We start from the raw sequence: 27925 nt of genomic DNA, 5'->3' as shown, positions 1-27925 counted from the left end.
ACATTTGATATATACTCACTAGAGAGGTAACAACTGCGACTGAATTGTAGTCAAGTGGTAGACACCGCCACATCATGTGCAGACTACCCGAGTTCGAGCCCCAGCAAGTACTTACGGCTATGCTTCTGTTATTTCAGTTTAGCATTTTCAACGTAACAGAACATCTTTACTAGCGTCGACGACGAAGCTTTCTGTGTTAAGTTTTTATTTTATTTTTTCCTGGACGTGACGTCATCACCGGAAACCTATTTAAGTCGGGGAACGAGAGCCTGTCATTCTTTCTCAGCACGCTGACACGCTCCAGTCGTCCTCCTGCTCGGCTCACATTTCCACAAGACTAGCGAAAACTTGGTTGGGTGAAAAAGTGAGTGCTCAATCCTTAATGCTGCTTAAAACTCACTTTTGCTCACGTTGAACTTCAAGAATCACTTTTGGTTTGCCCTAGCGTTGGTAATTAACGCTTCCTACGACTTTAAATTGTACCAAGACGTGTTTTTGCAACGTACATGTACTGATACACGGGTGGACGGAATAAGTATTTATTCATGGTTAAATTGATGTTTATTCAACAATAATTCTTTGTGTGACGATGACTAACGAAGCGTTTGCTCAAACCTTTTCCAGCATCTGGACGCAAGTGCCGTTTTGCCGAAGGTAAGTAGACAACACTTCACAATTAAACTGAATAAATTAAGTATATTTTCATGCATGCATGTTAACAGTCTCATTTCTGTCCACAGCTGCATCTTCAACAGAACGGCCCAAATGACGCTTAAAATGGCTGACCTCCTGTCTTTTTGCGACATGGCAGTCATGAGACTTTTGCATGTCTACCAAATGTCAGGTTGCTAAGCCACTAGCTTGTCAGGCTGCTTATTCTAGAGTCAAATGCTTACGTTCCCTCGTCTTTCAGGCCACCATGCTGTTGAAGAGGCGTCCAGCTCTGCTCTTCTAACCGGTAAAACACACACGCTTTCATGCATGTACAAATGTTTGACTAATTATTTCAGCATGTGCCGACCAAGGGGCCTCCTGTGATCCTCTCAATCAGCAAAGGTGTGTCAAATCAATGTCCAGTTAGTAAAAAAAAAAAAAAAAAAAACCCGGCCACAGTTTGACTTGCGCCACAGGTGCTTCTACTCAACAAGCTTCTGGGGAGCTCGTTTACCTGCCGGTTGAGTGGAAGCACCTGCGGCTACAGTCAAACTGCGACAGGGGTTTTACTCTCTGGACCTGAATTTGACACCTGGTGGGAACATGGACTCAATGGCAACACTTGGATCATTGTCAACTTTAATGTTTGCTGCAGTGTCACTCCAGGAAGAAGCACCAGCCAAGATTCTGGATGAAACCCCTCTTTTATAAATTCATGCCAGAGCTTCAGTGAGAGCTGTGAAACAAGATGGCGGTCTATCAAGTGAGCATTTTTTTTTATCCTCTGCTGTTTTGCCAAAGTTTCAGGCAAGACATTCATCAGGGGTCTCCAATCCTGTTCCTTGAGGGCCGCTTTCCTGGATGTTTTCTCCCTGTTGCGACACACCTGATTGAAATGATCAGGCTCCTAAAGAGCTAGCTGATCGTTTGAATCGGGTGTGCTGCAGGTGGCGCAATGGAAAACGGGCAGGACGGCGACCCAGAAGAACCTGATCAACTTGTGAAGTCGAGCTCCTCTTCAAGGTTGGGACCTGTTGCAAATGACAAACTTGATGAATCAAAGTACTTGACTGTTTTTTGTTGTTCTAGTTGGCGCCATGATCAACTTGCTGACCGGTTAAACGGGCTACAAAAAACTCGGCATGTTGAAAGAGCACTCGCCTGCTTTTTCTTTGACTTGGCATGCACTACAGCGTCCAGTAAGAGTGTCGTCAGGGACTCTTCCACCTGCTGGGCAAAGAAATTCTCTAAATGAGGAAGGTCCTCATTGCTGCCTACATTTTCAATACTAAGACATGCAAATAAACTTACTAAAAATAGCAGCTTGACTCGTCCATCGTTTGTGGTATTTGCAGGTTTGTCCAGCCAGGAGAAGTCTCTGCACCAGTCTAGAGTTTCAGGAGCTAGACTGTTTACACTGAATCACAACATCTTAAAGTCAACTAAAAATGAGTCGCCATGTGGTCATTAAAGGTGAAATGCTACATTCATGGTATGTTGCTGATGCCATAAGCTTTTGACTCACCTTTTGTCTTTAGGTCCACACGCTGGTCAACTGACGACCTCACCATGCAGCGACAAGGAGACTTGCATGTCATCCAACTTGAATGGTGCGCATCATGGAGCTTGCCAGGGTGTTCCAGATGACTGCATCAATGAGGAGCTCCTGCAGAAGCGTACAGTAAAACATCACTGCATTTCAGGTTAGTAATAAAATTGTCTCCTCACATGTTCCTTGTCCTGCAGATGGCGCCACTGGAGTGCTACGAGCTGCAACATGACTCAAAGTGCGTCTGCCTGAGGAGGAGTCCTCTGCTGGTAAGAAAAGGAACATTTTATTTCAGCAAGCATGTTCCAGTTGTCTTGACAAAGTTGAATGATTTGTTCTTGTGTCCAGTGTGGCGCACGATCGAGTACCTGCTCACAGCGCGAGGCCAGCGACACGCAGCAACACTTTCGCCTTGTTGCTTGCTCATCCACGAGGCGCTGAAGCCGAAGTTTGAGGCAGCCTGAGAAGAAATGGGAGACATTTGCACTTGGACGGTAGGCTCTTGAAATGCTTTTCACTTCAATCCTCAACAACTTTTCTGACCCAATACTTTTTTTTTTCTTCCCCTTTTATAGGCAGCAAGGAACAAGCTCATCCATCATAACGCACCTGTGAAGACTTGAGTCTTGATCGCTGGTTGGTTTCAAGCCCTAAACATCTTCTGCACCAGACGTTGACTTAACTTTTGACTCACAGATGTTTGTTTTTTTTTGTCTTAGGTCCACACGCTTCTTCTGGTTGGCCGGCCGACCACTTCGCAACGAGCAGACTGTCATCCGACTTGCAACTTTGTCTTCTCGCTGGCCGACCACTTGAGCACGCAGCAACGAGCAGACCGTCATCCGACTTGCAACTTTGTCTTCGTTCTTCTTGCTGGCCGACCACTTGAGCACTTCGCAAGGAGCAGACTGTCATCCGACTTGTAACTTGTTTGTTTGTACTCTGCAAAAGAAATAAAGCTTGATTACAAATGACACTTAAGCTCTCAACTTCATTCTCGCACACATCACAAAAAAACTTTCTTAAAGCACAGTAACAAAACACAAAAAAACTTTCTTAAAGCACAGTAACAAAACACAAAAAAAAATCAAAAATTTTTTCAAATTTTTTTTTTTTATTTTTTTTTTTCCCGCCCAATTTTTTATTTTTTATTTTTTTGGAGCAGAGGAATATACTGGAAAGTGGGCGTGGCAAGGCTGGAATAAGGCTTTCTGATTCGCTGAGGTGTCTGGAAGTGGGTGGGGCAATGCAGATAAAAGGCTGTGATTGGTCAAATGGTGGGTGGGACTATGCAAATTAGATGCGCGGTGATTGGTGGGATCCGAAGTGGGCGTGGTTATGCAAATTTGGGGCACTCCGATTGGTCGGAATGTCTAAAGTGGGCGTGGTTATGCAAATAGCTGCATTCTGATTGGCTATGCAAATTTGAGCCGCGCTGTGATTGGTGGGTTCAAAAATGGGCGGAGTTAGGGGCGGTCCTAGCAGCAGATAGTTTTTGGGGAGGCACTTTTGCGTCTTCAGGTCAAAGTTGCACTTCAGACACTACATGAGACACAAGTCTTTTACTATTCCCTCAATCTCACATGACCCAAAGCTCGATGAATTTCAAGATTGCTTGAGTTTTGCGTCATGAGGAGACTAACAGGAATAGTATTGTGACTGACAAGCAACTCTCACCTCAAGACTTCAAGCAGCATTTGGAACAGATTTCCACTGCAGCAACCGACACCCATGAAAGGCTTCAAATGAGGGCAGATTTACCAATAAAACACAAAGACTCCAATTCAAGTTGAACTATTTATTGGACAGAGAAGCTAACATGACAATTTGAAAGCAGTTCACCAGTCAATGTTTGTGTGAGCAAACTCAAGTAGGACACACAGACATCGACGACGGAAGCAGCTTCAGTGTTGCCTGCTTGACGAGCTCATGTGTGACGTCACTTACTTCAAATGACGCGCACACGCGTAGGCGATGGCACCAAAGGGGGACGTGAGCGCACTGGGACAAAAACTAAGTGTACAGCACATCACCATCATCACACTGCTGGACATGTTTTTAAATGACACTGATGTGAACCAAGTTAGTCAAAAATAGACATACTTTTTTTTTCGAATAGGACATTATTTTTTAGCCAACTTTGCCCACATCATTGCCTTCAAAAACATGTCCAGAAGTGTCTGACGATGGTGTCGTGCAGTGCATGAAGCAAAAGTTGAAGTTCAGTGCACTCACGTCCACCTTGTGGTGCGATGTGACATCACACATCAGCTCATCAAGCACAAGACACTGATCAATACTCACAGGGGTCCAAATGCAGCTCGGCCTTCCCTTCCCTTCAGCATGTGCCACAAGTCCGTCGGCCGCCCCTTTGAGCACGAAGCCTCCTCCATCCATCTGGTCAGGCAGAAAATAAAAGCAGTAAGCAACTCTTCTGGACATAAAAGTTCTTTTTTTTAAATTGTCTATTTCAAGATTCAAGTCGTATTATTAGTAAAATAAGGTGGTATACTTTCACCCACACACGCCATGCATCTGTGTGAGCAATCAGCTGGTGGCTTTCTCTCCACACCTGACATCCAATGAGCAACTTAGGCTCCTTTCAATCAACTGGTCAAGCACAGCCTCAATGTCTTCCAACTGAAAATACTCCGCCCATGTGCTAAGATAGAGTAGTTTAATATTGTTCAAACATACACAAACTTTAAAACAACTCCAACAGGCAGAAATCTGATCCCCTTGATGTCAATCCTTTAGCTCCCCTTGTAAAAATGCCACTTTACAACACTACATTATCTGATAAGTATTACTTTACCTTCCAAAATACACAACTTTTATCAAAAGTATACACCTTTTTAAGTTGACAGTGTAAGATTACACATTTTTGTTTGTTCTTTTTCCCTGGCCCAAATAATCCTTTGTATTAGAATGTGAAATTATTAATTGGGGGAATAGCAATTAAATTGTTCATTAATGCAATTTTGGACTCTAATTTGGGCTGTCAAAATTAAAGAGTTAACTCTAGAGATTAATTTACATTTCATAAATGCGTAGAAAAAAAAATACTAATTTTTTGGGTATTTCCTGCAGCAGCTGACCTCTGCTCACCTTGCAGCCAAACTTAAGAGAGTCACTGGCACAAAGACAGATAAAGATGGACTTCTAGGTAGTTTATCTTTAAAAAGTTACTCATTGGAGAAATTGAAAATATGTCTTTAGCATATTGTTCAACAGTTGTAATTCTATACAGTACAATACAGCTCATTTCATAACAGCTGCAGCCGTAGTAAAGCACTTTACATTACAATAACAAAATAGCAATAATATAACAAGTGAACGCAATAAATTAAAACACAAATTACTATATACAGCACACACTTGGAAAACAGCAGAAAAGTGTCAGTCTCGCGTCGGATCAAAAGTCAAAGACTAGAAATGTCTCTTCAAAGAGGTTTTACAAATGGACAGAGAGGGCGCTTGCCTGACATTTCCTGGGAAGGACCAGCAACAGGAAAGGCTCCATCCCCTCTGATCCCCACATTCTCAAAGAATCATATTCAAGGATCAAAGAAACCAAACAGTACCTTGAAAAAGTATTCACCCCCCTTGGCCTTTTACCTAATATGTTACATTACAACCTCTAATTTAACTGCCATTTAAATCAGAATTTTATTTGATGGATCTGCACAAAATAGTATACGTTTTGAAGTGAAATGAGAAATATATGTATATATAAAAAAAATACATTTTAAAAATGAAAAACTGAAAACTGCCATGTGTATTGACCCCCTTTGTAATGAAGCCCCTGAAATGCTCTGGTTCAACCAACTACCTTCAGAAGTCACGTAAATAGTGAAACAAAGTCCACTCGTGTGCAATCTTAAGTGTCACATGATCTGGCAGTATATAAACACCTCTTCTGATAGGCCCCAGTGGCTGCAACACCGCTAACCAAACGCCACTATGAAGACCAAACAACTCCCCAAACAAGTCAGAGACAAAGTTGTTGAGAAGTACAAGTCTGGGTTGGGTTATAAAAAATATCCAAATCTTTGATGATCCCCAGGAGCACCATCAAAGCCATCATCATCATCAAATGCAAACAACATGGCACCATAACAAACCTGATTACGATTTATGTTAAATTTTGTATTGACTAGTTAAAATGAATTAATCTCTTGACAGCACTAACTCTTACTCTTTCTTTCAGCACACAACCGTATTTCTTTTTGACACAAATGTCATGCCGTTTCTGGAGATATTCCCACACTAGAGGCTGACATTTCAATCCCGCAAACAGCAAAGGCGCTCCAACTGTGTCCGTCTGTCGGACTGCGTGCACAAGGCGGAATAAGCCCGTATGTGCGTCATGGTAAATCGGTCCTCTCGGGATATCCGAGTCAGGGTGTGTAGTATTTTGTTAATACTGTAGTTTTACGATAGCTATAGCTTCCAGTGACGTAGCGAGTAACAATAAACAAACTAGAAGGCCTCAGTGTAGTAATTATGCTCCTGAATAGTGTACATACATACATTTGTATGTAAATGGAAAACAGACAGTTTAAAATGTTTAAATTACTCACAGAAAACACAGCTGATAGTCACCGGGAGACTTGGTCGTTACACCGGCCGGAAGTGTACAGTTCTTTTTCTGCCGCTGCTTCTTCTTCATCTTGTTTTTGGCGGGTTACATCTCCTTGGTGCATATAGCTATCGCCACCGATTGGACAGGAGATCGCAAAGGCATTTGGCAAGCAATGTTCTCCTATGAACTTATCTATCTACAGTAGGTCAAAGAATGTGTACGACTACTGGATATGATAAGGCTCAATTCAAATAGAAAGAAAAGCGTGTTTGACAAATTGTGCCACGACTCTTCAAACAACAACAACAACAACAACACCGTATCGTGTACACAACAGTAGCCCTGCTAGTATTGAAGCAACAATTTGCACGGTAAGCCAAAGCAGTCATTATGACAGGTCAACGGGTGGCGAAAGTGTGCAAAACGCCGTTGAACGAGCAGAAGAAAAAAAAAGGTTAGCTTGGATTGGCGGACGAGACGTCAGTTTGCAGGTGACTTGGAGAATAGGTGTGCACGAAGTGCACTTCGCGTATGCGGTCAGCTAGAGCACACGATCAAATGTTTGCGTTTGTTGCCGTTTTTCACAATTACAACAATTGCATGTTGCACGATTTGCACACTTGAAGGACACAACAGCGTTTGAGGTTTTGAGCAAAGCACGTCACAATTCACTTTCGTTTGCTTGATTGTGCTCTTTGTTTCTTTTGCCGTGGTACTTTTTTAAAATAATTGTTGTGGCAGGTCATTCACCAATGTGCAAATAATTTTTCTTGAATATTTGTTGTTTTGCAAACTTGGAATGTGATTTTGTCTAACCCTTGACGCCGATTGACTGAATTTGCATTGACCGCAATTGCGTTTTCAAGCCTATAAGTGGCAATGTTTTCCACTGATTTGCATGAGCAAAAACGCTGTTTTTCTCACTTATCCATAGTTTTGAAAAACAGAATTTAACCTTCTCGGTCCGTGTCTCTTTTGGTTATTGGATGTTGCGTTTGAAACAAGATATTAAAAATTGAAAAACGACTCGTTATTTGATATTTGTTTTAATACCAAAATACCAACATTTAAATACAACTTGATTTTCTAGTTTGGTGTCTGGAAAGAGTAAGAAAATGTCAAAAAATAGTTTGATGTTCGATTTCTAATTATAAAACGAAAATAGTATAGATCACGAGACACAAATCGAAGTACGGCTCTTATATTGGTTTTTGATACCCGGACGTTGTCACCGAAAGCATTTCTCCTAGTGACCAGGAGATGGCGTCAACGTTGCGCCTGAAAACGATATCGTGAACTGTATTGTAACCTGGAAATAAATGTTGGTATCCTCTGTTAAAGAAATAATAAAAATTATAATATAAGAAAGGTAATTAACAGAATTGAAAATTGTTGGCCATGACCCAATAAATACGCAAAAAAAATTCGAATTTTCCCCGTCAGCATAGCCGAGTGGTATAAGACGTTGCGTGGTGTTCCGGAGAACCGTGTTCGAGCCTCACTCTTTGCTCCATTTGTATATTAAATGGAGAACAAAGCAAGAATCGAACCCGGGTCTTCTAAAGACCAAGCAGTTACACTAACCATTCGACTATGTCAGATCTACTAGCGGGGTTCGGTGGGTTATATATGTGCTTTAATGTACACATTCGTTTTTACATTGCGTCACCACATTTGATATATACTCACTAGAGAGGTAACAACTGCGACTGAATTGTAGTCAAGTGGTAGACACCGCCACATCATGTGCAGACTACCCGAGTTCGAGCCCCAGCAAGTACTTACGGCTATGCTTCTATTATTTCGGTCCAGCATTTTCAACGTAACAGAACTTCTTTACTAGCGTCGACTACGAAGCTTTCTGTGTTACGTTTTTATTTTATTTTTTCCTGGACGTGACGTCATCACCGGAAACCTATTTAAGTCGGGGAACGAGAGCCTGTCATTCTTTCTCAGCACGCTGACACGCTCCAGTCGTCCTCGTCCACCATGCTGCTCGGCTCACATTTCCACAAGACTAGCGAAAACTTGGTTGGGTGAAAAAGTGAGTTCTCAATCCTTAATGCTGCTTAAAACTCACTTTTGCTCACGTTGAACTTCAAGAATCACTTTTGGTTTGCCCTAGCGTTGGTAATTAACGCTTCCTACGACTTTAAATTGTACCAAGACGTGTTTTTGCAACGTACATGTACTGATACACGGGTGGACGGAATAAGTATTTATTCATGGTTAAATTGATGTTTATTCAACAATAATTCTTTGTGTGACGATGACTAACGAAGCGTTTGCTCAAACCTTTTCCAGCATCTGGACGCAAGTGCCGTTTTGCCGAAGGTAAGTAGACAACACTTCACAATTAAACTGAATAAATTAAGTATATTTTCATGCATGCATGTTAACAGTCTCATTTCTGTCCACAGCTGCATCTTCAACAGAACGGCCCAAATGACGCTTAAAATGGCTGACCTCCTGTGTGTTTGCGACATGGCAGTCATGAGACTTTTGCATGTCTACCAAATGTCAGGTTGCTAAGCCACTAGCTTGTCAGGCTGCTTATTCTAGAGTCAAATGCTTACGTTCCCTCGTCTTTCAGGCCACCATGCTGTTGAAGAGGCGTCCAGCTCTGCTCTTCTAACCGGTAAAACACACACGCTTTCATACATGTACAAATGTTTGACTAATTATTTCAGCATGTGCCGACCAAGGGGCCTCCTGTGATCCTCTCAATCAGCAAAGGTGTGTCAAATCAATGTCCAGTTAGTGAAAACACCAGCCAGTTTGACTGTCCACAGGTGCTTCTACTCAACAAGCTTCTGGGGAGCTCGTTTACCTGCCGGTTGAGTGGAAGCACCTGCGGCTACAGCCAAACTGTGGACGGTGTTTAACTCTCCGAACCTGGATTGGACACCTGAGTCAGGTGGGAACATGGACTCAATGGCAACACTTGGATCATTGTCAACTTTAATGTTTGCTGCAGTGTCACTCCAGGAAGAAGCCCCAGCCAAGATTCTGGATGAAACCCCTCTTTTATGCATTCATGCCAGAGCGTCGGTGAGAGCTGTGAAACAAGATGGCGGTCTATCAAGTGAGCATTTTTTTTTATCCTCTGCTGTTTTGCCAAAGTTTCAGGCAAGACATTCATCAGGGGTCTCCAATCCTGTTCCTTGAGGGCCGCTTTCCTGGATGTTTTCTCCCTGTTGCGACACACCTGATTGAAATGATCAGGCTCCTAAAGAGCTAGCTGATCGTTTGAATCGGGTGTGCTGCAGGTGGCGCAATGGAAAACGGGCAGGACGGCGACCCAGAAGAACCTGATCAACTTGTGAAGTCGAGCTCCTCTTCAAGGTTGGGACCTGTTGCAAATGACAAACTTGATGAATCAAAGTACTTGACTGTTTTTTGTTGTTCTAGTTGGCGCCATGATCAACTTGCTGACCGGTTAAACGGGCTACAAAAAACTCGGCATGTTGAAAGAGCACTCGCCTGCTTTTTCTTTGACTTGGCATGCACTACAGCGTCCAGTAAGAGTGTCGTCAGGGACTCTTCCACCTGCTGGGCAAAGAAATTCTCTAAATGAGGAAGGTCCTCATTGCTGCCTACATTTTCAATACTAAGACATGCAAATAAACTTACTAAAAATAGCAGCTTGACTCGTCCATCGTTTGTGGTATTTGCAGGTTTGTCCAGCCAGGAGAAGTCTCTGCACCAGTCTAGAGTTTCAGGAGCTAGACTGTTTACACTGAATCACAACATCTTAAAGTCAACTAAAAATGAGTCGCCATGTGGTCATTAAAGGTGAAATGCTACATTCATGGTATGTTGCTGATGCCATAAGCTTTTGACTCACCTTTTGTCTTTAGGTCCACACGCTGGTCAACTGACGACCTCACCATGCAGCGACAAGGAGACTTGCATGTCATCCAACTTGAATGGTGCGCATCATGGAGCTTGCCAGGGTGTTCCAGATGACTGCATCAATGAGGAGCTCCTGCAGAAGCGTACAGTAAAACATCACTGCATTTCAGGTTAGTAATAAAATTGTCTCCTCACATGTTCCTTGTCCTGCAGATGGCGCCACTGGAGTGCTACGAGCTGCAACATGACTCAAAGTGCGTCTGCCTGAGGAGGAGTCCTCTGCTGGTAAGAAAAGGAACATTTTATTTCAGCAAGCATGTTCCAGTTGTCTTGACAAAGTTGAATGATTTGTTCTTGTGTCCAGTGTGGCGCACGATCGAGTACCTGCTCACAGCGCGAGGCCAGCGACACGCAGCAACACTTTCGCCTTGTTGCTTGCTCATCCACGAGGCGCTGAAGCCGAAGTTTGAGGCAGCCTGAGAAGAAATGGGAGACATTTGCACTTTGACGGTAGGCTCTTGAAATGCTTTTCACTTCAATCCTCAACAACTTTTCTGACCCAATACTTTTTTTTCTTCCCCTTTTATAGGCAGCAAGGAACAAGCTCATCCATCATAACGCACCTGTGAAGACTTGAGTCTTGATCGCTGGTTGGTTTCAAGCCCTAAACATCTTCTGCACCAGACGTTGACTTAACTTTTGACTCACAGATGTTTGTTTTTTTTGTCTTAGGTCCACACGCTTCTTCTGGCTGGCCGGCCGACCACTTCGCAACGAGCAGACTGTCATCCGACTTGCAACTTTGTCTTCTCGCTGGCCGACCACTTGAGCACGCAGCAACGAGCAGACCGTCATCCGACTTGCAACTTTGTCTTCGTTCTTCTTGCTGGCCGACCACTTGAGCACTTCGCAAGGAGCAGACTGTCATCCGACTTGTAACTTGTTTGTTTGTACTCTGCAAAAGAAATAAAGCTTGATTACAAATGACACTTAAGCTCTCAACTTCATTCTCGCACACATCACAAAAAAACTTTCTTAAAGCACAGTAACAAAACACAAAAAAACTTTCTTAAAGCACAGTAACAAAACACAAAAAAAATCAAAAATAATTTTTTCAAATTTTTTTTTTTTATTTTTTTTTTCCCGCCCAATTTTTATTTTTTATTTTTTTGGAGCAGAGGAATATACTGGAAAGTGGGCGTGGCAAGGCTGGAATAAGGCTTTCTGATTCGCTGAGGTGTCTGGAAGTGGGTGGGGCAATGCAGATAAAAGGCTGTGATTGGTCAAAAGGTGGGTGGGACTATGCAAATTAGAAGCACGGTGATTGGTGGGATCCGAAGTGGGCGTGGTTATGCAAATTTGGGGCACTCTGATTGGTCGGTATGCCAAAAGTGGGCGTGGTTATGCAAATTGCTGCATTCTGATTGGCTATGCAAATTTAAGCCGCGCTGTGATTGGTGGATTCAAAAATGGGCGGAGTTAGGGGCGGTCCTAGCAGCAGATAGTTTTTGGGGAGGCACTTTTGCGTCTTCAGGTCAAAGTTGCACTTCAGACACTACATGAGACACAAGTCTTTTACTATTCCCTCAATCTCACATGACCCAAAGCTCGATGAATTTCAAGATTGCTTGAGTTTTGCGTCATGAGGAGACTAACAGGAATAGTATTGTGACTGACATGCAACTCTCACCTCAAGACTTCAAGCAGCATTTGGAACAGATTTCCACTGCAGCAACCGACACCCATGAAAGGCTTCAAATGAGGGCAGATTTACCAATAAAACACAAAGACTCCAATTCAAGTTGAACTATTTATTGGACAGAGAAGCTAACATGACAATTTGAAAGCAGTTCACCAGTCAATGTTTGTGTGAGCAAACTCAAGTAGGACACACAGACATCGACGACGGAAGCAGCTTCAGTGTTGCCTGCTTGACGAGCTCATGTGTGACGTCACTTACTTCAAATGACGCGCACACACGTAGGCGATGGCACCAAAGGGGGACGTGAGCGCACTGGGACAAAAACTAAGTGTACAGCACAACACCATCATCACACTGCTGGACATGTTTTTAAATGACACTGATGTGAACCAAGTTAGTCAAAAATAGACATACTTTTTTTTTCTAAGAGGACATTATTTTTTAGCTAACTTGGCCCACATCATTGCCTTCAAAAACATGTCCAGAAGTGTCTGACGATGGTGTCGTGCAGTGCATGAAGCAAAAGTTGAAGTTCAGTGCACTCACGTCCACCTTGTGGTGCGATGTGACATCACACATCAGCTCATCAAGCACAAGACATTGCTCAATACTCACAGGGGTCCAAATGCAGCTCGGCCTTCCCTTCCCTTCAGCATGTGCCACAAGTCCGTCGGCCGCCCCTTTGAGCACGAAGCCTCCTCCATCCATCTGGTCAGGCAGAAAATAAAAGCAGTAAGCAACTCTTCTGGACATAAAAGTTCTTTTTTTTTAAATTGTCTATTTCAAGATTCAAGTCGTATTATTAGTAAAATAAGGTGGTATACTTTCACCCACACACGCCATGCATCTGTGTGAGCAATCAGCTGGTGGCTTTCTCTCCACACCTGACATCCAATGAGCAACTTAGGCTCCTTTCAATCAACTGCTCAAGCACAGCCTCAATGTCTTCCAACTGAAAATACTCCGCCCATGTGCTAAGATAGAGTAGTTTAATATTGTTCAAACATACACAAACTTTAAAACAACTCCAACAGGCAGAAATCTGATCCCCTTGATGTCAATCCTTTAGCTCCCCTTGTAAAAATGCCACTTTACAACACTACATTATCTGATAAGTATTACTTTACTTTCCAAAATACACAACCTTTATCAAAAGTATCCAACTTTTTAAGTTGACAGTGTAAGATTACACATTTTTGTTTGTTCTTTTTCCCTGGCCCAAATAACCCTTTGTATTAGAATGTGAAATTATTAATTGGGGAAATAGCACATTAAATTGTCCATTAATGCAATTTTGGACTCTAATTAGGGCTGTCAAAATTAAAACGTTAACTGTGGAGATTAATTTAAATTTCATAAAGCTGAAAAAAAAATACTAATTTTTTGGGTATTTCCTGCAGCAGCTGACCTCTGCTCACCTTGCAGCCAAACTTAAGACAGTCACTGGCACAAAGACAGATAAAGATGGACTTCTAGGTAGTTTATCTTTAAAAAGTTACTCATTGGAGAAATTGAAAATATGTCTTTAGCATATTGTTCAACAGTTGTAATTCTATACAGTACAATACAGCTCATTTCATAACAGCTGCAGCCGTAGTAAAGCACTTTACATTACAATAACAAAATAGCAATAATATAACAAGTGAACGCAATAAATTAAAACACAAATTACTATATACAGCACACACTTGGAAAACAGCAGAAAAGTGTCAGTCTCGCGTCGGATCAAAAGTCAAAGACTAGAAATGTCTCTTCAAAGAGGTTTTACAAATGGACAGAGAGGGCGCTTGCCTGACATTTCCTGGGAAGGACCAGCAACAGGAAAGGCTCCATCCCCTCTGATCCCCACATTCTCAAAGAATCATATTCAAGGATGAAAGAAACCAAACAGTACCTTGAAAAAGTATTCACCCCCCTTGGCCTTTTACCTAATATGTTACATTACAACCTCTAATTTAACTGCCATTTAAATCAGAATTTTATTTGATGGATCTGCACAAAATAGTATACGTTTTGAAGTGAAATGAGAAATATATGTATATATAAAAAAAATACATTTTAAAAATGAAAAACTGAAAACTGCCATGTGTATTGACCCCCTTTGTAATGAAGCCCCTGAAATGCTCTGGTTCAACCAACTACCTTCAGAAGTCACGTAAATAGTGAAACAAAGTCCACTCGTGTGCAATCTTAAGTGTCACATGATCTGGCAGTATATAAACACCTCTTCTGATAGGCCCCAGTGGCTGCAACACCGCTAACCAAACGCCACTATGAAGACCAAACAACTCCCCAAACAAGTCAGAGACAAAGTTGTTGAGAAGTACAAGTCTGGGTTGGGTTATAAAAAATATCCAAATCTTTGATGATCCCCAGGAGCACCATCAAAGCCATCATCATCATCAAATGCAAACAACATGGCACCATAACAAACCTGATTACGATTTATGTTAAATTTTGTATTGACAAGTTAAAATGAATTAATCTCTTGACGGCACTAACTCTTACTCTTTCTTTCAGCACACAACCGTATTTCTTTTTGACACAAATGTCATGCCGTTTCTGGAGATATTCCCACACTAGAGGCTGACATTTCAATCCCGCAAACAGCAAAGGCGCTCCAACTGTGTCCGTCTGTCGGACTGCGTGCACAAGGCGGAATAAGCCCGTATGTGCGTCATGGTAAATCGGTCCTCTCGGGATATCCGAGTCAGGGTGTGTAGTATTTTGTTAATACTGTAGTTTTACGATAGCTATAGCTTCCAGTGACGTAGCGAGTAACAATAAACAAACTAGAAGGCCTCAGTGTAGTAATTATGCTCCTGAATAGTGTACATACATACATTTGTATGTAAATGGAAAACAGACAGTTTAAAATGTTTAAATTACTCACAGAAAACACAGCTGATAGTCACCGGGAGACTTGGTCGTTACACCACACCGGCCGGAAGTGTACAGTTCTTTTTCTGCTGCTGCTTCTTCTTCATCTTGTTTTTGGCGGGTTACATCTCCTTGGTGCATATAGCTATCGCCACCGATTGGACAGGAGATCGCAAAGGCATTTGGCAAGCAATGTTCTCCTATGAACAAAAAAAGAAAGAAAAGCGTGTTTGACAAATTGTGCCACGACTCTTCAAACAACAACAACAACAACAACAACACCGTATCGTGTACACAACAGTAGCCCTGCTAGTATTGAAGCAACAATTTGCACGGTAAGCCAAAGCAGTCATTATGACAGGTCAACGGGTGGCGAAAGTGTGCAAAACGCCGTTGAACGAGCAGAAGAAAAAAAAAGGTTAGCTTGGATTGGCGGACGAGACGTCAGTTTGCAGGTGACTTGGAGAATAGGTGTGCACGAAGTGCACTTCGCGTATGCGGTCAGCTAGAGCACACGATCAAATGTTTGCGTTTGTTGCCGTTTTTCACAATTACAACAATTGCATGTTGCACGATTTGCACACTTGAAGGACACAACAGCGTTTGAGGTTTTGAGCAAAGTACGTCACAATTCACTTCCCTTTGCTTGATTTAGTACATTGTGCTCTTTGTTTCTTCTGCCGTGGTACTTTTTAAAAATAATTGTTGTGGCAGGTCATTCACCAATGTCCAAATAATTTTTTCTTGATTATTTGCTGTTTTGCAAACTTGGAATGTGATTTTGTCTAACCCTTGACGCCGATTGACTGAATTTGCATTGACCGCAATTGCGTTTTCAAGCCTATAAGTGGCAATGTTTTCCACTGATTTGCATGAGCAAAAACGCTGTTTTTCTCACTTATCTATAGTTTTGAAAAACAGAATTTAACCTTCTCGGTCCGTGTCTCTTTTGGTTATTGGATGTTACGTTTGAAACAAGATATTAAAAATTGAAAAACGACTCGTTATTTGATATTTGTTTTAATACCAAAATACCAACATTTAAATACAACTTGATTTTCTAGTTTGGTGTCTGGAACGAGTAAGAAAATGTCAAAAAATAGTTTGATGTTCGATTTCTAATTATAAAATGAAAATAGTATAGATCACGAGGCACAAATCTAAGTACGGCTCTTATATTGGTTTTTGATACCCGGAAGTTGTCACCGAAAGCATTTCTCCTAGTGACCAGGAGATGGTGTCAACGTAGCGCCTGAAGACGATATCGTGAACTGTATTGTAACCTGGAAATAAATGTTGGTATCCTCTGTTAAAGAAATAATAAAAATTATAATATAAGAAAGGTAATTAACGCTAATAAAACTAATGAAAATTAACTAATCAAAATCAGGAATAGCTTTTGAGTTATGATTGAACAGCTTTATTTTAAAAATTATAATTAATCATAAACTCATGAAACAGGCCTGGACAAAAAGGTTGGTACTGTACTCCGAGAAAAGATTGAAAATAATTTAACCATTTGGACATGTTCAACCAACGTGTCGTCGAATTAGGATCACAGATGTCTTCCAACTTTTAAGAGGCATAATTACTCCACTACAACCATGTGGAAAGACCAACATTCTCGCCTGGATGATGAAGGATCCAACGGTGATAACGGACACGTATGCTCCACTACACAAATAAATAAACATTTTTATAAATATTTTTGCCGGGTTGGCTTTTAATTTATTTTGATCTTACTGTACGTTCGTTCATATCGGGGGATTAGCTCAGATGGTAGAGCGCTCGCTTAGCATGCGAGAGGTAGCGGGATCGATGCCCGCATCCTCCAAGCGTTTTGATACATTTTCTATTTCGTCGCTGTCCTGTGAAAAACATTTACTGTATCTCCAATTTAGGAAACCTTTTTAATTTTCACGTTTAATGCAATGTCTCTAAAGCGGAAACATGATTCGTGTAAAAATAAGAAAATGAAAAAAATGGAAATAAGTGTTTTTCACATGACAGCGACGATTTCGATGCCCGCATCCTCCATGATCTCATTCACTGCCATTGACTAATTTGTGTCTTCACAGCCCATGCATTTAATCCCAGGAATTAATATTTTTTCAAACGTTAGGATATAAGAGGGTCTGAAAATGTCTGGCATTGAATGAGTTAATAGAAGTAATGTCAACATTTTCTCTCTAAACGTCTTTACACAGAATCTACTCTAACCCTCTACAGCAGTGAGCACTGACACCAAAACCTTGCCCACATTTGTGCACCAGCCCGCAGTGTTGGCAGCCGCACCGGCCAGTTTTTTGGATGACCAACAGCCCATAATTACGTTCAAGCGTGTTTAGATTTGAAATAAATAACATAGTAGTACTATAAACAAGTACAACATAGCTTTTTCGACGCAACATGTACGCGTTTACGAGATGCAGTCAATATCTAAAAAAAACGTTACAAAAAAAAACAAGCATAATATGCATAAACTTAAACTTACCGCTTGGTAAAGTAGTCCAGACAGTTGTCAGTCGATGACTATTTTCTAACTTTGTATCTTGTTTGCGGTGATCTTTTTCTCAGGATTTTCGCCAAAAGTAAGCACGGAGTAAAATGCGGTCGTGCAGTGTGATTGGTCAAAAGTATAAACAGGCTCGCGACGTGATTGGCCCAAAGTCACCTTAAATCGTGCGCTGATTGGTCAAAACTAAACACTGCCTGTCGCCAAACGTGTTGTTACATTCTGCATTTACTAATAGGAACAAGCATTTATGATTAAAAAAGAACTGCTGAAAAGTCACAATTTCTGGTGTTCAAAAATTCATCTCATGAAAAATACAAAAACACTTACAGGCCAGATGTATATAATTACAGTACTTTAACGGCCTAAAATTCACCATTCTCTAATGTTCAAAAATTCATTACATATGAAACAAAAAAACACTTACAGGCTAGATGTATATACGTCATTACTTTAATGACCGAAAAGTCACCATTTTCTGGTGTTCAAAAATTCTTTACATATGAAAAAAAAATCTTACAGGCTAGATGTATATTATTTTAATTAAGTATTTTTGTTGTTTGTCAACTCATGAGCAAAGCTCTGGGAAGCTGACATTCTGACACTTAGTCTCAACTGGCAAGTCATGTACTTTGTCTTTGTGCATTGTCTCACTATGTATCTCAAAATGCTAGATTACCTCATCCCCATGAATGGGGCACATTTCAGGACAAAGCCATTTTCAGGAAATAGACAACTGAAGTGAAATGAAGTCTTTATTACAAATCATTTATTGACATAAGACATAACTCCTCCACATCCATCCAAATGTCTTTCACATGGAGAATTAAGAGGATCAGCTAGTGCGAAATGTTTTCATGTAGAGGGTGACACTGTCATACTGCCGTGTGGCTGAGAACACTGGTCAGGATTCCTTCAAGATCCTGGTAATAAGAATCCGTGAGGGCACATTGACAGAAAAAAAATAAAAAATAAATCTATGGATTTTGAGTGCTGTTAACAGCGGAGGAGAAAATAAGACGACGCAGATTGAAATCAAATAAAACACCATGTCAGAAGCAGGTTGTGCTTCCGACACAATGGACCATCCTGCCTGGAGCCATCTAACAGCATCAGTGGATTCCAATACATTTTCGGTGGCCGGTAGGATTGTGAGTTAGTCAGCGGATTTGCCCCAACATTGATGGTCTTACACGAGCCCAACATACACACTCACGGTCACACATAAACTGGATGCAATCATCTAGTAAGCACGTCTACGTTTAAATAAAAATGTGACGAGGTGTCTGGTAAGAAAAGATTTTTGGTCATTTCCCAACACTTTGCCAGTTTTCACACAATTCTTTTAGAATACATTTAACCAACCTGACCTTCACAATAGAAAACTCAGGCTGTTAGCATCCAGCAGTGAAAAAGGATTGGTAGCAAAAGAAAAGGAAAAAAAGCATACATACTCTCAACACACTGAGCTTCTTGATTAAAGAAATGTAGTCAAAAACAACTTACAGAAAAGTTATTTGACCCTACAGGGTCCGATCACAGTTTAAGAGTAACGGGCGTGGTGAAAGGCAGCCTCACACTGGGTCGCCTTATGTATTTGACTATCGTGTGCGTGTGTGTGTGTGTGTGTTGTGTGTTGTGTGTTGTGTGTTGTGTGTTACGCTGCAGTCAGCAGCTCCTGTGCCCACGTCGTGATGGCAGAGGTCGTATGTTGGAGCAGTTGCCATGTTGAGTTGGTGAAGGACAATGCGTGACCTCTCAGACACGATACAGATACTTCACCACTGTGGCAGGCATGGGGGGGAAAAAAAAAAAAAAATCAAATAGATTCAACATTGTGCTTGTGTTTCAATAAAAGGTTTGTATTAACAAAGACGTTACTGACTTGCAGGAGTCCTGAAGGTTGGTCCACGCTTGTTGTAGCAGGTCAATTAAAAACGCCAACGCTGGCAAGATGTAGTTTTGGTGAAGGAAGAGGAGCAGCGATTTCAGATAAGCCAAAACGTCGTATACACTGTCAGGCGTGTTTGTCTTCACCTGCAAACAAAATGTTTGGTTTTTTTTATCCTCATGAAGTCATTTTTTTCCTTTTTTCATTTTGACAAGGGTGAAAAGGCAGAAAACAAAAATGTAGTCGCCTGTTGGAGACATCAACATGCATTTTGTATTCCGTTGAAAGGATTCATGAGAGACGACGTCTCACCCATTCTATGAGCAGCGGGCTGTTTTCTTTCACCCACACGATGACGTGATTGCTTTTTTCGCCGATGACGAGGGCTGCCGTTTTGGTTTTCTCCAGGCCTTGTTCTAACAGTGGTTCCAAGGCCCGCACACTCTCAGAGTAATAATACGGCATGTTCGTCTCCAGCCAGCTAAACACACACAGCACATATACAATACACAATGACAATAACGTCTACGGAATTGTTAAAAACGATTGAACCGATTCCGGGGGAGGGGAAAAAAAAATCCTGTACCCGAAACCCTGCTTAGAATGGACGATGATTTTGCTCCACGCCTGCTGAGACACGGCCATCACCCCAGAGCTGTGAAGATGTTTGACTGTGGCTGAATCTGCAACACACCATCGATAAGGCTTTGAAAAAGTCAAATGGCACATTTTAACAGGTTGCACAGGAAAAACTTGTCATACCGGCGAAGGAGCCGTGAGATCGGATGTCCTGGACGATGAACCCGGCGACAAACACTAACAGGACCAAAAGCAGCTTAGACCAGGGGAAGCCACGTCCACGCATCTTCACCTGGAGACTCTGGTAACAAAATGTGTCATCCCTTCAAATACCCCATCACTGAATTACATCATTTTGAACAAAAACATTTGGACTTGAACATGTGACTGACCTGACACAGATTATTGCAGTCGCTAAGGTCCTGAGACTGGTTGTTTTCTTTCATCTCTTCGTTGGTCACTTTGAAAGATTGAATCGTTTCATCAAGATTCTTCCTTAGCTGAACAAGAAAAAGAAAAAAGAAAAAAACATTTTTTTAAAAATGACAGTTTTTGTCAATCAATCAAAAAAAGATGCACGAGGAGGCTACAGCTTGACAGTGAAAAAAAGTCGAACACCCCTGAGGTCATTGTTAAAAAAACAAAGTCTTCAATTTGCGACTTATATTTTGGTCCTATGGCAACACCATAATGCCGATTTTCACCCACGTCGAAATGCGTTGTGCAAGTCCTAATTACAGTGAATACATGTATGAAAAACTACACGGGTACGACACGTCAAAGCAACTCAAAATCGGACACGACAGGTCGCAAGAGAAGACTAGACGACTGTTCAACGTGTCGCTGAGCAATTGGCACTTAAATACTGAAAGACAACTGGACATACCCAACCCTGTGTGAAAAATTATAGGAAACCCCCCTCCACCAAAAAACAAACAAAAAACTACAACACCTTGGCTATAAATATGTTTTTTTTTTTTTTTTTTAATTAATGCACCATAGAGATAGCTTAGCGATAAAATTAGCAGATGCACCCGTCGTGGCAAGCAAAATTAAAAGTGCACATTGTACACCATTTTACATTCCCATTTTTTCAATACCTTTGGTGGTAGAGTATTCCAGCAGCCCAATAAATGGTTCAGCAGCAGACTATGGAGCACAACATGTGAGTCAGCCTTTTTAGTTCATTTATTTATTTATTTTTTTAAATGAAAATGTGTATATGTGTATCTCACCTGGACTGAGCCAAGTGTTTCGTGTAGAGCTGCCTCCACACTCCTAAACTCTGAGCATCCACACACAAACACTCTGTCATACTGCTGAGCAACTGAAAGAAACAACGGAGGCCGAGTTTGAATATTCTGCACGTTTCATTTTTAGCGCATCACTGCAGAGAACTGAGACTTTTTTTTTTTTTTGGTTTTTGTTTTTTTTTTCCTCATCACCTCTTTCTTCATGTCTTCCGGACAGTGTGGCGTGGCTCTTGACAAAAAGGACGGCAGGTACGTGTGTAAGGTGCTCTCGGGTTTGGATCCAAACGCTAAGGCCTTTAGACGAGGGTAAAGGCGCCTCAGCTGCTCCTGTAGACTGCAACACACACACGCACACAAAATAGACATACCGGCACTGTAATTGTTGCATCTTGAAATCAAATACATATTAAAAGGGGACATTTCTAAAATGTGTGAGTGTAACAATTTGCAATGGCTGTCCATTTACCCCGATGACAGGGCATTCTTGGGCATGTAGGCAAAATCCAGCAAGGGAAAGAACTCTTTCGGACCCATGATGCCAAATCCTTTTGTCAGGTTTGCGTGGAGGCTGGGAAACGACCGGAAAAAAAAAAAAGAAGAAAAAAAAAGAAAAAGTCATTCAACCCTTATTGTCAAGAGTTGTAAGGGGAAGGCTTTAATTTGTGTTGTCGTCAGGTAAACTCACAGGAGCAGCCTTTCCAGATAGGCAATTGCATACGAGGACAGCGACTTCACTCCCAGGACAGGAAGCATGATACCAAGCCACACTGAAAAGCAACGATAACAATGTTATTCCTACAGGTTACATTGCATTGCATCCTATGATACAGACACAGAGGATTTGTTTTGCAGTCAGCCAAGAATTATTGGGCCATACAAAGCAGCGAGGCAGGGAGGCGGTGTACTTTAGTTTCAGTAACCTCCAACCCTAGTTCAGAAAATGATTGCCAAAGTGGGAGAGAAGTGAGTCTACCACCGCAGCGGTGCAGTGTCTGGACCATCTAACATCATGTCTAGAAATGAACCAAGTCAGAAGTGATGCGGACGTGTCGTTAAAGCATTACCTTTCAGTCCCTGGCTCAGGTCATAAAAACCGGCTTGGCCCAGAGACCACATGATGGTTAAACACTTGACAGGATGATTCTGCACCGACCGCAGCAAATCCAAATACTGAGGAGGAAGGCGTGAATGGTTATTTATTTTATTTTTTTGGGGCGGGGGGCTTTTTTTATCCACCTCTCAATACACTCTTATCATAATTCACTGGAACTGGCATGCTGGCAATGATCAAAATAGAAGTAGATAAAGCTACACTCTACATATTCATTATTATTTCAGACAAATCGAAAAATGTGTCTTGATTTCAACGATTCTCATGATCGGCGCCACGAGAGTGTCCAAAGCTTATCTGTGGGATTCAGAATTCATTTTGAGCTTCACATATTGCAGCTACATGACCAAGAACATCAATGGATTCATTTGTATTTTTTTTTCATTTCTTTGGAAGCCAAACATTTTGTTTGTCATTAAGCGTGTACTGGCTAGTTTAATTTAGCGTGAATGCGGAATTAAGGCAAAACGTATCTTGACTGCCATTTTCATTTTCCCCTTACTGCATATTTTAACAATACAAGTCGGGTCTGCCTGAATCAGCATACCGCTGTCATTTTATGCACCGACAGGTTTAATTTAATGTTTATAAAGTGAATTATAGAATATCGAGATATATATCATCGATCGCGATATAGCCTTAAAATATCAAGATTTTGATCTTAAGCCATATCGTGCAGCCCTGTGGCACAATTCTGACTCTCACAAGTTAGTCTCGTGTTGTTCAGCTCCAGCATGCCAGTATAAAAGCAAACACAAGGCAATGTGTTCCTCATCATGTGTGGGATCTCTCACATTTTAAAAATGGATTTAGAAGTTCAAAATCGGCACGAACCCGCTTGACACTGATTGACTCACCCCGGGCAAGTTCTGATTTGTCAGTTTGGGTTTGTCTTGCAGGACTGCTTGAATGCAAACTCTGTATCCGTGCAGTGGCTCACCTGGAAGCAAAGTCGCAATCGACATTGACAGTTGATTGACCAAGACAGACGTTGACATAAACGGCTATTTTGGAAGCGCCGCCGCCTACCTGGGTGCCTCTCAAGTTCTCGGAGCATGGTGTAAATACAGTGGTCGAAGAAATCTGGCAGGCAGTCACTGCAATTGGCAAGGATGCCTTTGATGACGGCCTTCAACTCCTTGCCCGTAAGACAGTACGGGTAGTCTGTGAAGAAAAAGGAAAAAAAAAAAAAAAAAAGATGCATGAAAATACTGCTCCTCAAAAAAGTCCATCAGAAAGTAAGCAATTTGTAGTCCTGCACACATACTTTGTCACCAGTCAAACTCGAACGACGACAAGCAGTAGGGAAAAAAATGGATGAATGGCTATATTACTACTTTCTACTAAACCAACAATTTTTCTTCTTAAAGAGAAGTCAACCCAAACTTTTTTTTTTTTTTTTTCAAGAATATGTTCTATGCAGGCCCACGACTTGAAACACGGCATTCTGATTAATGTTGCGTTTGGGGAATAAGAGTTAAGAAGCTAAATCCGCCCGTTTTTAGCCATCTCAGCCATTTTGTAATTTCTGTCGACTGAAAATGACATCACAGCTACTCAGGGGCTCAGCTTATGAAAACAGGTGAGCTGCGATTGGTCGTTACCTGAGCCCTGTGCAAATGTGATTTCATTCATTTTCAGTCGACAGAAGTGACAAAGCTAAAAACGGGTGGATTAATAACTCTTATTCCACAAACGCAATTACTTACCACAATGCCTTTTTCAACGAGTGGGCCTGCACTGAACATATTTTTGAAAAAAAATCTGCTTGGATTGACTTCCCCTTCAAGCAGACAAAGAACACACCGTGAGCGTAGCTGCTGAGGGTCGGCTCTGCCACCGGCGCCGTTAGCTTGAGGTTGAGGTATCCTGCCAGATCTTTGGCCCACACCGACGGGTTTTTGGGGAACAGCGACTGACTTTTAGCCATTTGCTCTTTCAGATCGACGAGATCCAGCTGATGACAGACACCGGGAGACATGAATACCACACATCTAACAAAGAAGCATTGAGCAAAAAGCCAGACTGGGAGTCAGCATGTGATCGTGTGCCTCGCAGAACCTCGTGTAACAGTTTTTTTTTTCCTGATGTTGGATATAAATATGGTCCACAAAGGTACAAGTTATCCAAGCATTATTATTCAATTCAAAATGACAACTTTTAACTCATTCACTGCCCGACATTTTCAGACCATCTTTTACCCTAGTGTTTGAAAAAATATCAATAAATTCCCGGGATTGAATGGCTGAACTGTGAATGGGCAGGTAAATTCGTCACTTGCAGTGAATGAGTTAAAGAGGAAGTCAACCACAACATTTTCTTTACAATAATACATTCTATGCCGCTGCACTAGTCAAAACACGGCATTCTGATTAACATTGTGTTTATGGAATGACTTAAGTAGTAAAATCCACCCGTTTTTAGCCATCTTTGGGCGGCCATTTTGCCACTTGCTGTCGACTGAAAATAACATCGCGGTTGCTCGGGGCTCAGGTAACGACCAATCACAGCTCACCTGTGTTCTGAAGCCGAGCCATGATTGGTCGTTACCAGAACCCTGAGCAACTGAGATGTCTAAAAACGGGCGGATATTGCTGTTAAGCTCATATTCCACAAACACAATATTAAATCAGGAAGCCGTGTTTAGATAAATGGAGGCTGACAGAAATTATTTTGGTAAAGACTTTTAAAACAGTGCAAACTCCCATTTAAAAAAATAATTGTCAAAACGAGTACATGCAATCAGAAGACTGTATTTAGGTGACTCACCGCTTTAAAGGCCTCTTGCAGAGTCCTGTGAGTGGCAGTGGTGGGTGCACTTTTGGGGGACAACTTCTTGGACGATTTCGTCGAAGAGGACTTCTTGTTTTGAGGCTGACTGGGCGGAACCTGCTCCTTATTCTGTTTCTTTGAGATCTTCTCAAAGGTTTCAAACAAAGTGTCCGACATCATGGAGGGCTCTGGGGGGAGGGGGGGGGGACAAGGCAGTGATCGGATCTCTGCAGATACGGCACAGTCAACACTCCCAGCAGCACTTGGCCCTACTGTGGTATTTTGTATGAAAGTATTGCAATCCCTGCCCCTTTTTCACTCCCTCCCCTCACAGTGCTGATCTTATCCTCTCTGGCCACAACAGCTTTCGTAACAAATTGGTATTATTCAGGACAAGTTATATGCGGCACAAATTATACACACAAGCTTAAGATTGTGTAACTGTAAGGCGAGATTGACGGGACTCTCCATCGTGCAGGCAACATGCTGAGTTTACATGGAGTAACCCTACACATAAATGCCACAAACTTGAGGTGGTGTTGACAGGGGGTCAGCAGGTGTTCGCCGGCCGTTCATCTACAACATAAATGCTGACGAACCTGAATCTATATTGTGCGTGTGCCTGTGTCAAAGTGGAACTGGTTGGATGCGTGTAGAAATGCTGCAACCAAACTGAGAAAGAGGGGGTCCTTTCCCTTCAGTTACTTGTGTACAACTGGTCAAAGGGCCCGTAGCCATAGGAGCATACTGGCGGCCGTGCCAGGATGAAACTCTAAACCAGGGGTCTTCAATCCTGTTACCCGAGGGCCGGTGTCCTACCTGGTTTTTCATCCGTCCCTGCTACAACACACATCCGATTCAAATGATCAGCATCGTTATCCAGCTTCTGCGGACCTTTCGAGAATAAGTAGCAGGGAGAGATGGAAAACAGGCAGGCAGGACACCGGCCCTCGAGGAACAGGATTGGAGACTTCTCCTCTAAACTATCGATGGTGTGAATGTTTGTGAGTGATTGCTCGTCTATGGGTGCCCTGCGATTGGTTGATGACCAGGCCAGGGTGTACCCGCCTCTAGTCCTGGCATCTGGGATAGGCTTTAGTTCACATGAGACGCCCATGAGGATAAGCGTGTAGAAAATGCAGATAATGGATGCACGTATTTACTCTTCTAGCTTTCACCGTTTTACACTTGTGGTCCACCCTTACATGATACTTTGGTTACATTGATTAAATGAAAACAATGTTAGCAAAGTAAGGTCACTTTTTTTTTCTTTTTTTTTTTTTGCAATATCTGTCATGTCAGGATTATACTAGTTTTTACTAAATGTCTGCAGCGTGTGCAGGGCAAAATTCCTGTTTGGAAGAGAAAGTACATGTATCGCACTGTGCTCCACCCTTTGAGTAATCTTTTGGCGATAATGAGCATGGTAATTAATGTGTAGGCGTGGTGACAAAAACGACAAGACAAGACAAGCACCACAATTAAAATCGTCTTGACAAGTCGGCTAAAATCATGCTGACAAGATGCAAACTCGCAGCGATGACGTTGCCTCTGTTGACACATCACAGATGCTAACTGCATAGTCGAGACGCGGAGCAACATCTCATGCATTTCGAAATGAAGGCAGAGCCAGTGAGTCACGCATTATTTAGAAAGTAAACGTAGAAAAACAACACGGGATCGTTAACAGGAAGTACTGCGCTGCTAAACTAGCTAGTTAGCGAGCTAGCTAGTTTAGCAGACTAATTTGCGTACATACTTCATGTTTAATATACAGCTTTCGGTTGTTCACATCGAATGTACCCGGCAACTACCCACGTCGCTCCGGACTTCAATTCGAGCTGACTCTGCTGAGACGGTGAACTAAAAGGGCCAGAGTGGGCCGTGTTCACTTACGTCTGGATGGCAGGTTGGACTCCCCGAGAGCTTTCCTGTTCCCCGAGTTGCCTTTCTTTTCCGCGGAGCTTTTCCCACCTCCCGTACTGCTTTTCTTGCCTTTCTTCACCACCTCCCATTTTCCGACCGCACCATTACTCGAGGCCATGTTTCCAGTCGTAATCAGGTGTTCGGTTTGGTCGTCAACACTCGTCACTGTGGCCTGTCAGTGAATTAGAGAAGCTGGGAAGTGCAAGGAGCAGCGGTCATATGAACGTCTACGTGCCACGTCGCTTTACGTGAGTGACGTCACCACGCAGATGTCCTCTCTTCTGTGACGTCGCCCATTCATTACAAGTCCTTTTCAAGATGTCATAGTTGACAGGTTAATGTCTTACAACACTTACATTGTATATTATTGTAGCTTTACTGACTCGTCATCACATTAAATTTTTAGAATTGGAAGAAAATGGAAATAAATCGAGTCTTTCAAAAATTAGTCTTTCAAAGATTACTGTCTACTCACTTTTTCATTTAAATGACTGCTGAGTAGAGAAGCCTAACTTGGTTTCTCTTAATAATAAAAACACGTACTTTGTATAGCTTATGAAATTGGTTGCACTGCAATTAAAATCAACTTTAAGAAATGGAATGTAGTTTAAGTGGACCCCAAATATTTCAGGGAAAAGTATGACCTGGATGTG

At 41.9% G+C, this 27925-nt stretch overlaps 3 protein-coding genes, 2 long non-coding RNA genes and 1 other non-coding gene across 52 annotated transcripts in view; 3 read left to right on the top strand and 3 right to left on the bottom strand.

The window, feature by feature from the left end:
• The first annotated feature begins 278 nt into the window (after nt 1-278).
• On the top strand, nt 279-3179 carry LOC147127916 (uncharacterized). Of its 17 annotated transcripts, none has more exons than XM_086019641.1 (13): nt 279-364; nt 625-654; nt 741-839; nt 914-958; nt 1026-1056; nt 1310-1383; nt 1456-1677; nt 1744-2127; nt 2193-2335; nt 2401-2472; nt 2552-2697; nt 2779-2839; nt 2923-3179. In XM_086019641.1, the coding sequence occupies exons 8-11, from the start codon at nt 2103-2105 to the stop codon at nt 2642-2644; spliced, it is 333 nt and encodes a 110-aa protein (XP_085875767.1). In that variant the 5' UTR covers nt 279-364; nt 625-654; nt 741-839; nt 914-958; nt 1026-1056; nt 1310-1383; nt 1456-1677; nt 1744-2102; the 3' UTR covers nt 2645-2697; nt 2779-2839; nt 2923-3179. The 17 variants fall into 17 exon arrangements, 16 of the variants coding, with proteins under 16 accessions (XP_085875767.1, XP_085875772.1, XP_085875774.1 ...); XM_086019646.1 differs by having other exon boundaries at nt 1310-1417; nt 1602-1677; XM_086019648.1 differs by having other exon boundaries at nt 1310-1417; nt 1558-1677.
• On the bottom strand, nt 1964-7069 carry LOC147127915 (uncharacterized). 4 transcript variants are annotated; one of them, XR_015084032.1, is made up of 7 exons: nt 6787-7065; nt 4508-4600; nt 2813-3145; nt 2572-2663; nt 2383-2469; nt 2180-2320; nt 1964-2042 (listed from the first exon to the last, which is right to left on the bottom strand). It is a non-coding gene; the product is annotated as an uncharacterized LOC147127915 (long non-coding RNA). The 4 variants fall into 4 exon arrangements; XR_015084030.1 differs by having other exon boundaries at nt 2180-2469; nt 6787-7067; XR_015084033.1 differs by lacking the exon at nt 6787-7065 and adding an exon at nt 6402-6521 and having other exon boundaries at nt 2180-2469.
• Nucleotides 7070-8675: 1606 nt separating this feature from the next.
• LOC147127896 (uncharacterized) overlaps nt 8676-27925 on the top strand; it is a 286111-nt gene continuing 266861 nt past the window's right edge. For 2 of the 24 annotated variants that reach the window (XR_015083845.1, XR_015083849.1), the window contains exons 1-5: nt 8676-8832; nt 9093-9122; nt 9209-9307; nt 9382-9426; nt 9494-9524. Coding sequence is in view for 13 of the 24 variants with exons in the window: in XM_086018759.1 (XP_085874885.1) it covers nt 10559-10583; nt 10649-10791; nt 10857-10928; nt 11008-11100 (333 nt within the window). In the remaining 11 variants the exon portion in view is untranslated. Of the gene's footprint in view, nt 8833-9092; nt 9123-9208; nt 9313-9381; nt 9427-9478; nt 9525-9580; nt 9706-9765; nt 9874-9911; nt 10134-10199; nt 10584-10648; nt 10792-10856; nt 10929-11007; nt 11154-11232; nt 11294-11375; nt 11633-27925 lie in introns of those variants that run through there. The other 22 variants (XR_015083842.1, XR_015083844.1, XM_086018759.1 and 19 more) reach the window with 22 other exon arrangements.
• LOC147127913 (uncharacterized) lies at nt 10420-17826 on the bottom strand. 5 transcript variants are annotated; one of them, XR_015083852.1, is made up of 7 exons: nt 17720-17826; nt 15239-15425; nt 12961-13053; nt 11267-11598; nt 11028-11119; nt 10636-10925; nt 10420-10498 (listed from the first exon to the last, which is right to left on the bottom strand). It is a non-coding gene; the product is annotated as an uncharacterized LOC147127913 (long non-coding RNA). The 5 variants fall into 5 exon arrangements; XR_015083854.1 differs by lacking the exon at nt 17720-17826 and having other exon boundaries at nt 10636-10776; nt 10839-10925; nt 15239-15761; XR_015083851.1 differs by lacking the exon at nt 17720-17826 and having other exon boundaries at nt 15239-15762.
• On the top strand, nt 16987-17059 carry trnaa-agc (transfer RNA alanine (anticodon AGC)). The gene has a single exon. It is a non-coding gene; the product is annotated as a tRNA-Ala (tRNA).
• On the bottom strand, nt 18483-27534 carry tmem214 (transmembrane protein 214). Its single transcript, XM_086019532.1, has 17 exons — nt 27243-27534; nt 25344-25534; nt 24381-24531; nt 23604-23738; nt 23432-23514; nt 22528-22633; nt 22149-22230; nt 21930-22031; nt 21656-21797; nt 21446-21537; nt 21311-21359; nt 20603-20710; nt 20394-20511; nt 20218-20314; nt 19944-20112; nt 19626-19777; nt 18483-19524 (listed from the first exon to the last, which is right to left on the bottom strand). Exons 1-17 carry the CDS (start codon nt 27388-27390, stop codon nt 19398-19400), a joined length of 2052 nt encoding a protein of 683 aa, XP_085875658.1. The 5' UTR covers nt 27391-27534; the 3' UTR covers nt 18483-19397.

Source organism: Filicampus tigris, chromosome 20 (assembly GCF_054856515.1).
Source record: "Filicampus tigris isolate MCC_2025a chromosome 20, RoL_Ftig_1.0, whole genome shotgun sequence".
Lineage (NCBI taxonomy): Eukaryota > Metazoa > Chordata > Actinopteri > Syngnathiformes > Syngnathidae > Filicampus > Filicampus tigris.
This window is presented reverse-complemented; position numbering and strand designations above follow the sequence as displayed.